Raw genomic sequence first — 10,208 nt, 5'->3', positions numbered from 1 at the left:
TGTTGTGAAGAGGGACTTCATTAAATATCATACTGTATATAAGGACAACATTAACAGGTTAAAGATAAGAATGATAAAGTTTAGCTTTTCAAACAGAATGAGTCCTTGTCCCTTCAGTGCATTAGCAAAAGGTCATAAAGACACATTTTTCCCTTCACAGTAAAGGCCATGTGTCTCTTCTCAGTCTCTCCACAGTTTCTTTCTACAGTACATTGGCCTCACAGGAGTTAGGCTGCAGTATCTCAAGTGTAACAATGAGTTTAACTGATTTTCTAAACCAGGGGTAGAAAAAGGCATAGATCACTGGGTTTAGACATGAGTTAAGATATGTCAGAAAAATCACAACAACCGTACTTGAAGAACCAATCATGATGTCATAGTTAGAGAGAGAGACACAATAAGATGGACAGTAACACATGAGAAACACAGCAACAAGGACACCAAGAGTCCTGGCTGCTTTCATCTCTGATTTCTTAGCAGTTACAGTCACTGAACACTGCAGTGTGACAGCTGCAATGTGGGAGCGCATGGCACGGGCCTGAGACACAGCCACTACAAACACTCTCATATACAGAATGATGATGGCAGTGATGGGAAGGATAAAGAACAACACCATGTCAACAGCTCCATTTATGGTAATCACACATTTTCCATAGCAGGAGTTATACCTGCCTAGTTGTTTCAAGTTATCATATAAAATCATAAAGTTGCAAAAAACAGCATAAATCCAACACAGGAGAATAAAGACTTGAACTCTCTTTTGAGTGATTTTGGTGGGGTAGCGCAGAGGGTCACAGATAGCCACATAACGGTCAACTGATATGAGAACCATGTTTACTACTGAGGCATAGACAGTGATAAAGGGTAAGAAATAAAACAGAACACACACCAGGTCGCCCAGGAACCAGCAGGGTTCCGTTAAGAGGATTTGAAATGGCATCACAAAGAGGCCGACGAGGAAGTCAGCAACAGCCAGAGAGAGGAGGAGGAGGTTGGTGGGAGTGTGGAGCTGCCTGCAGTGAGAGAATATCATCACTGTCAATACTGCCACAGCATTATTACCAAAGGAAGTAGTTGTTTTATGAAAGCTATTATAAGAGTTCCAACCACATCTATCTAAACAGTAAATGTTGTCAGCACTGCTTATTAACCAAAGTCTCATTAAACCACCAGGATGTAATGCTCAGAGATCACTGATTGAATCTCATTACAACAATACATTATCAGTGCTAAGACATTTATCTCTGCCTGAAGTGGGAGATGGAGATGATGACCAGCAGGTTGAGAGACGCAGTCAACAGAGAAATGGAGGAAAACACAATGTATATGATCATTGTCTCAGTGTAAGGACGTGTGTGCTTTTTGCAAGACATGTTGAGGAGTTGTGGAAAGCAGAGTTCAGTTTCCTCCATCATCAGAGAGAGAGAGGAGGAGAAAGGAAGCAGCTGAACACTCTCAGCTTTCTGAGCAATGTTCTGTGTCATACAGCTGATTTATCTCTCTCATCACTCCTCCTCCTCCCTCCTCTGCTGTCTTTCAGTCTCTCTCATAGATACTGAACTTCCTCCTCATCACTAAGCATCATAATCTTCATCACTCTCTGAAACCCTTTTTCTTTCTGGTGTAACAGGTTGCTGTTGGTTTGTTTTGGCTGATGCATGGACTCTAGTGACTACAGAAGCAGTTATGGCCTTTGAGAGACAACATAAGTGAACTGAATTTAATTAAATTGAATTTAGCTTTACTTACAGAAATACTACAATAACATAAACTGATGTTGAGATATTTGAATAAACAGTGACAAAATACTTCAGAAAATAGATGTAGGGCTTGTGTGGCAGTTAGTGGCAGTGTGATGTAAGCCAGTCGGTGAATGAGAGATGTGGAGAGTTGTGCTGCCTGCTGGGCAAGAGCCGTGATGTGTTTCATCTGCTGTTGAAGCATCTGCCCCAGATGATCTATCTGCACCCCGTACCTGGTGATGGTTGGGTGCAACGGTGGATTACCAGAACCAGTACCTGCTGGGTCCATAGTTTGGCCAATTCGTTCTGTCACGGCTGCAGCGAGAGAGGAAGAAAGCTGGACCCAAACTGCAGAGTATGGTTAAATTGAGACAGAGGCTTTATTATAAGATGGCTATATCTCTGAACTGGTGGCGAGGAGGGAGTTCACCCAGGTCAGTTTTGGCAGCAGAGTCAGTGGGCCTGTGTCCGTGAATGTCTAAGCTCTGACAATGGAGACCAGGAGTTGGGACACAGTCTCTGAGGAGCACAAGAGAGAGAAAATGATGAGGGAGAATGAGCTGAAAAAGGACTCACAGAGACCTGGGAACAAAGCCACGTCGTCCTCCTCCTGGGCTAGTGGCAGAGCTCCTGGTTCAGACAGTGGTCGTCTGGTGAGGCTGAGAGTCAGGTTCTGGATATAGCGCGAGGGATTGGCCCAGATGAGATAGTGCTGGTGAGTTGCTGCTGGAGGATTGAGGGCGGTGCATAGCACAGAGGAAGGAGTCTGGAGAGTAGCAGAGGAGGACGGGCCCTGAGGACATGGTGCCAGTGCAGGTGAATTGCTGCTGGGGAAATAAGGCTGACTGCAGGGGCAGAGACAAGTGCTGGTTGTCACAGTTGTAGTGTAGCTGGGTAGCCGAGAGCAAGCTAGCCTCTCAACCAGGAGACGCTTGGAGATGAGAGTGCAGGAGATATAAACAGTCTCCATTACTTGAGAAGTTAGTAGACGTTCGAAATGCTGGTTCTGTAGACGAGTAGAGGAGCCAGACTTTGTGAGTGGCGATTCACAACGAACTGGCAGAGATCTTGCATTTGCCTGGGACTTACAGTAGGTAGTGAGGCTGGTCATCAGCAAATGCACCACAGCTGTGTTACATTCCAGGGAACCAGAGTCTGAGGAGAGGAAGGGAATAAACAGAGTGATGTGTTGTATGCAGTTAAGTGTAGTCAGGAGTGTAACGACTTGTACATTGGTGAACCAACCCAGCCACTGCACAAACGCATGGCCCAGCACAGGAGGGCCAACCCCAGTGGACCAGAGTCAGCAGTCCACCTCCACTTGGTGGACTAAGACACAACTATAACTCTGTTTTGAGATCTCTGCCCAAACATGCCCACCAGGACAACAGACATTGGCCCACAGGTGAGGGTTCAAAGGCAGGTAACGACGCTCACCGATACTGGGCTATAATGGTTCAGTCGTTATTGGACATTGTTGGCCTTCAAAAGACTGAAACACCACAAATGGGAATAAATACCTTCGACTCAATGCCAGTCAGGCAGAACTGATGAGAGGTGAAACGTCTTTGACCTAAAAACCAAGTCCAGTTGATTTTTCAAAGTTTTTTCAGCTTACTATGACCTGGATGACTGAGAATCTGCAGCGATCTTGTGTCTGCCTGGGGCTTAAGTAGTGAGGCTGGTCACCAGCAATTTCACCACAGCTGTGAAACATTCCAGGGAGCCTGAGTCTGAGGAGAGGAAGGGAGAGAGAGGGAGAGGAGAGAGACAGGTGGCGAAGAGCAAACCTGACAACATCAAAACCATGGCAAAATTAGAAGCAAGCGACCATATTGTTTTTCAGGTGAGCAGTGCAGAAGAAAGCTGACTGGAGAACAGATATTTTGATATCACATACATGTCATATGAGATCTATTGAAACCACATTTTTCAATTTTACCGGTGTCGTGTCAATGTTGCCTGTTAATACAAGCATGGAACATGTGGATGACATATCCAAATCAAGTTACTGACACTAAACAATGGGAACATACTGAAAGAATGACATGAGTGTGAACTGGCGACTGGCAAATAAAAATGAGTGAGCTAATGCAATTTAAACTTAAATCCGCTGTGTGTAGTCATCAACTTGTTTATATTTTTTGAGGCAGGAGAACAATTAGAACCAAACTCAATAAGCTAAATGGATATGATGAATGTGAGGTGCAGGTAAGACTTCAATCCAGATTGTCAGATACTATAGATTGTCAGATACTTTGGTCTATATTGATGGCCTGTTTTTCAAAATATTATTCACTAAAATATGCAAATAAAAAGGTATTGAAGGTAAAGAGTTTTGTCTTGCACTACACTGACTTTCACTGTAATGTGTCATATCAATGGTTTTTTTGCAATTTGTAGAGGTTGGAGAATATGTTTCTGACCCAAACTAATTAATTATGTATATTATACATATTTTTAAAGTTTTTTTATTGGTATATAGTTCTCTGAGTAAGGTATTGTGTGTGTTTAATGATTGTAAAATGATATCTTACAGCAAGCCCTGGAAAGTTTCTATGCAAACTATGTTTAACTCGATTATCTTCATAATGCTGAATGCAGCCAAGAGGGAGTATAGGTGACCTCAACAGCTGTTTACCTGCATGAACTCTGAGTCTCTTGGCAATGATTGCATCAGGTGTTGAAGTGAGAAGGTGGCATCATGCCTGAGTTTGTTCGTTAGCACCTCTGATTGCACTGATTCATTAGAGAGTTAGGATGACATCATCTGACTCTAATGCAAACTGGTGTGAAAAATGTCTTGGTCTGATGAGTACACAGGAGTGTAGGTGTGAATTTGTGTGTGTGTGTGTGTTGTAGAGCCACTTAGTGCTACAACACACAGGAAAGATTCTGTGATATTGTACAGTTAAAACAGATATCTTCCAAAATGAAAGAGATGCTGATCTTTATGAAGCTATGCACCATGTTTTACTGAACTGAGTACACCACGTGCTTTCTGTTGCTATTCATTAATGAATTTTTCCCCCACAAAAACTGACAAAATATGTAACTATGAACTGTGTCTGTGTTACTACTGGCTTTGCACAAAATAAGCATTTCAATGATGCAGGACACTTAAACATTTTAAGTAATGACAAGTTATAGCATATATCTATAAGTCATATATAACAGCATAACTAGGGGAAGTCTAATGGTCACCTGATCCAGCCCTATCTATATACTTTGTCAATTTAAGTCTAATCTTAACAGGCTATGTATCACAGGCTTTTAAAGGTTGCTGTAGTCTCGTAGTTAAGACCACCTAAACTGCTACCGAGTCAAGACCAAGATCAGAGTGTATCAATTCAGCATCAAAGTGATGCTGAAAAACGGGTCCATGCATTTGTTACTTCTAGGCTGGACTACTGTAACTCTTTACTATCAGGATATCCCAATAGTTCCCTAAAAAGCCTCCAGTTAATCCAAAATGCTGCAGCCAGAGTACTGACAGGAACTAGCAAGAGAGGTCATATCTCTCCCATATTTCTGCTATGAAGGCACAGAGAGCAACAAGGAGAGAGACCATTTTACTATGCACACCCTCCTGAATTTGTACACCTTTGTATTCCTGAGTGTTATGGCTCATATATTAACCCTCCTGTTATGTTGACCTGAACAGTATCTTTGTAATATAAACATGCAGGGGGATATTGCAAATATGTTAAATGAACCATTTTCATTTTATATGTTGATCACACCTATTAAGCCAAGCAGACGAAGTTTCATACCAATAAAATATTTTTAACTATTGTTTTTATTTTTTGTTTTACTTTGCAATGGGTCAATTTGACCCACAACATTTTATTTTCTGTTTTACAAATGTGAGAAGGAAAAACAAGTCCCTTGTGTGTGCCACAAAGAGAGGACTTACTGTGACACTTAAAATTTAAGCTGCCTTGTTTTATTTTTAACATACTGAATGATCTGTTGCCTAAATGATAAATAGAGATTCATGTGCAGACTGTGTGGGAAGATTGTCTGTTCTTATTCTTTTTGTTTTAAGATAATTACGAGAGAGTGGTTTAGTGATCTTTGTATTAGAGTGAAATTTCCTCCTGCGCCAGGCTTTGATGATGATAGTAAGAATTACATGCATGCTGGTATCTTTATTAAAATGAATTATCACAAAATTACCCATATGCATGAATTGAACATCAATAATAATCAATAATAATCAATAATAGCTGAATTTTATGCATGATCCATAATGATAAAGATACATCCATCTATCCATTATTTGTACCACTTATTCTGAAGAGGGTTGCAGAGGGGCTGGAGCCAATCTTAGATGACATTGAACAAGAGGCAGAGTACATCCTTGACAGGTCACCAGTCTATGAGAGACCTAACACTTAAAGACAGACAACCACACACACCCAACTAAGGGCAATTTAGAGTCAGCAGTCAACCCAAGCTGCATGTCTTTAGACGGTGGGAGGAAGCTGGAGTACCTGGAGAGAACCTATACAGGCACAGGGAGAACATGCTAACTCCACACACAAAGGCACCGGGTCAACTGGGTCTCGAATTCTTGTTGCTTTAATCTTATTGTCTCTCTCCTCTATCCACTCACCCCAACTGGTCGAGGCAGAAGGCCACCCACCAAGACCCGGGATCTTTCAGGGGTTGCTTTCGTTAAAGAGAGTTTTTCCTCCCCGCTGTCGCCAAGTGCTTGCTTAAGGAGGATTTGTTGTTTTTTTCTCTATAACACTGCAAGGTGTATACCTTACTATGTGAAGTGTCCTGAGATGACTTCTGCTGTGATTTGGTGCTATACAAATAAAACTGAATTGTATTGAACCCGGAACCTTCTTGCTGTAAGGTGACAGGGCTAACTACCATGTCACCCTACCGCCCCATGATAAAGATACAGAAAAACAGAAACAGCATATATGGCAAAATATGTCTACATTTTAGCCTTAGACCCCCACCTCTCACCCCAAATTCTGCAATTCAAGTGTTTTAGTGAGCTCATATATTATTAAGCAGAGTCAGGTTCCCCTTAGCTCCCCCATAATTTGTGTTATGTTCATTTACAGTAGTCCAGCCTAGAAGTAACAAATGCATGGACCCGTTTTTCAGCATCACTTTGATGCTGAATTGATACACTCTGATCTTGGTCTTGACTCGGTAGCAGTTTAGGTGGTCTTAACTACGAGACTACAGCAACCTTTAAAAGCCTGTGATACATAGCCTGTTAGTAGAGGATATTCATCAGGGTTGAGGCCCATGGGTAAAATGTCTTTGAGTGGTGTAGCCTGGATGGTGTCTAAGAGATGTCGATAATTTACATGAAGCAATAGAGAATGTGATGGTACATCACGCCGTGTTGAATGTTGGGACAGGGACACCAAACTGGGGGATACACACTGTATTTATGTGCACACATTCTTGTTTTGTTTGGCCAAAAAGTTGCTTAAATCGTTTAAATCTCTTTTTACCAACTATGGTAATTTAGACTGCATAACTGATGGTAGTTAACTCATAGTAGACCTAGAGATCCCGTCAACAAAAGCTATAAACTGAAAAATGTCTCCTCTGTTTCACTGCCTTCTTTTTTAGAGTGGCAACAGTATCTAGTGTTGTACACAGGGAGGCTGCAGTACTGTCAACAGGATTATTGACTTGTCTCGGAGTAAAGTTAAGGCTGGCCACCCTTTTACTCAAGTACTGTACTTAAGTACAGTTTTGAGGTATCTGTACTTGAGTATTTTCATTTCCTGCTACATCATACTTAGAATTCATTACATTTTACAGAAAAATACTGTAATTTTTTCTCTCTACATTTATTTCATAACTTTAGTTACTATTACTTTTCAGGCTGAGATTAATTAAACTAAATATAGTATAATCCTAAGACTTTATTGATCCCTGGTGGGAAATTCACCAGCTACCCAGCAGTATGTAAAGTACTTCAAAGCATGGTAGTTAATTAGCTCCATCTTTACCAGCTGTAACATTAAATGTGATGTACAAAATAATACATCAATAATAGTCCAATATCTGATATACATTAATGTGAACTATGCCATTCTGCATAATAAGTAGTTTTACTTTTGGTACTTTAAATGTTTTATGCTAATACTTTTGTACATTTACTTAAGTATCTCGGAGTATTTTTTCTACACTGTGGTATTCCTACTTTTACTTATGTAAAGAATAGGAAAACTTCGTCCACCAGAGATAGAAAATCAGTCTGAATGCGACCATACACGTCTTTTCCCAGGAAGTCCATGGATATTTCAACAGGACAATGTCAGGCCTCATTCTGTACATGCTACAGCAGTGTGGCTTAGTAGAGTGTGTGGGCTTGACTGGTTTGCCTGCAGTCCAGATTTCTCTCCTATTGAAAAAGTATGGTGCATCATGAAGAGCAGAGTCAGGCACTGGTGAAAATGAACTGCTGAGCAGCTGAAGTCTTGTAACAACAATGGGCCAATATTCCACTTGCAAAACTTCTATTAGCATCCTCAGTTCCCAAATGATTAAAAAGTGTCATTAAAGGGAAATTTGGTAAACAGGTCTCTGTCCCATCATTTTCGTGTTGCAGGCCTCAAATTCTAAATTTGTTTGTATTTACAAAATACAGTTATGTTTATCAGGAAAAAGACTAAAACCCACTTAAAAAAGTTTTATTTGTTCTTTTGTCATTTAAATAAAGTTCAAACACAGATTTTGATTTTTATTGAATTTTGTAAAATGTCCCAACTTGTCTAGAAAAAGAGAAGATTTCTTCTCCTTGGGTGCATGCATTGGCAGATGCCTGCAGTCACCTGTGAAGTCTACAAGTTTCTCTGCTTTCCACAGTCCCTAGGCCAACCAGAGGTGAAACAAAAGGGAGACACACTCTGTTTAGAAAGGGTGAGCTGGCAGTCCAGGAGCAAGTGGTAAAGTTTGATTATTTAATATTTGTGCAACACTATCACCAGCATCTCAAGTCTGCACACCATTCTGCCTTGAACTGTTCTCGGCTTTTCTCTAACTTATAGGTCAAAGCATTCCTGATGTCATGAACGCATTGATTGCAGTTATTACTTATGACATTTGCACACATAGCAAGAACCACACTAACCAATTTTGCGCTTCCTTGACCTAGCCAATATTACAATACATAAGTGGCAACAATACAATGCTGAGTAAACACTATGAAACATGAGCAAATTTGCAGCTAATGTTTCCCCACCTGTTTCCCTCTCGAACCCATTCTCTCTCATAATGCTGTGATTTCTCAATTCTTCTCTCCCCTTTTTTTCGCCCACACCTTTTCTTTAATCCCTCCCCTTAGCAAACCTGGTTGGCTACAACATAACATAGCAGCTGCTCAAAATCATTGACACCAGATTCTGTCAGTCCAAATTAATAAAAAGGTGAACCTAAGGCAGGCAATGACAATTTGGAATAAGACGTCTGTTGCAGGGACCTCTATGAAGACAGGTGTGTGACCACCAGTCAGTTCCAGTGCACAGTATAATTTCAAAGTAAATGGAGCATAGATATGTCATGTGGTCTTGTTACTTACTGATTGAATACAGCTAAAAACTGGTCCTCTGAATGTTTAGATGCAGAATCACACTTAAAAGAACAGGGGAAAGTAAGTTTTAAGCTGACATTTAAAAAAAGATAGAGATGATGCTATTTGAATATGGAGAGGAAGGTTTGTCCATACAGTAGGGGCCACAAAAGAAAAGGCACACTCACCTCTAGATTTTAGACAGCCCTTTGGTACTATTAGAAGCATCTGGTCCTTAGACCTAAGCATTCTAGTGGGAACATAGAGATGTAAAAGATGGAGAATATATGAGGGAGGAGTACAGTTTAAGCTGATCATATGTCCAAAAGTGATTGATGGTTCTAGACCACAGAGGATATCACATCACTTAACAGGTACAACACAAACAAAGGGTCAGATGGTGAGCCATGCACACCGGCACCATCTTGAAGGAAGCCTAGATTATCCTACCCATTGGCAGGTGCCCTTAAATCAAGATAATCAGTGTTATTCTCATCACCTGCCAGTGGTTTTAATGTTGTGGCCAGGTTTAATTATCAGTAGTTTGTCACAGAGCACCAGCAGGAGCCACTGCAGCAAGTCCCATAATAACCTAATTAATGAGTGCCATCTGGTGGACACCACAGAGCTGTACAGTTTTCCATAGTGTTCATCTCGAACCAAACAATGACCTGCTACAGGTTGAGCCCAGTGCATGTGCATATAGCTACTTTTCTAATGATTATCCTACTCTTTAGTTTTACAGAAATGTGAGCATTTAATACCAAAGACCCTGAAAAATAGAAAAAATTAAATAGGTTGTCCCTGTTACTTTTTAAAGAAAAAACACTATCTGCTGGTGTACTTGATTTGTGGTCAACTTATTTAATTGGACCCAACATCTGTGTACATCACAGCATCATCGGTACGAG

General features: G+C 40.8%; 1 protein-coding gene and 1 long non-coding RNA gene across 2 annotated transcripts; both read right to left on the bottom strand.

Annotated features, from left to right (window-relative positions):
- Positions 1-229: 229 nt before the first annotated feature.
- Positions 230-1,439, bottom strand: LOC109972133 (trace amine-associated receptor 13c-like; the record flags this gene model as incomplete). The annotated part of the gene is made up of 2 exons (XM_020620798.1): positions 1,249-1,439; positions 230-1,013 (listed from the first exon to the last, which is right to left on the bottom strand). Coding segments are annotated over exons 1-2 (951 nt in total), but the record flags the coding sequence as incomplete, so codon positions are not given.
- Positions 1,440-8,497: 7,058 nt separating this feature from the next.
- LOC109972135 (uncharacterized) lies at positions 8,498-9,551 on the bottom strand. The gene is made up of 3 exons (XR_002276646.1): positions 9,486-9,551; positions 9,307-9,359; positions 8,498-8,597 (listed from the first exon to the last, which is right to left on the bottom strand). It is a non-coding gene; the product is annotated as an uncharacterized LOC109972135 (long non-coding RNA).
- Positions 9,552-10,208: the final 657 nt, after the last annotated feature.

Source organism: Monopterus albus, unplaced genomic scaffold (genome assembly GCF_001952655.1).
Source record: "Monopterus albus unplaced genomic scaffold, M_albus_1.0 scaffold248.1, whole genome shotgun sequence".
NCBI lineage: Eukaryota > Metazoa > Chordata > Actinopteri > Synbranchiformes > Synbranchidae > Monopterus > Monopterus albus.
This window is presented reverse-complemented; position numbering and strand designations above follow the sequence as displayed.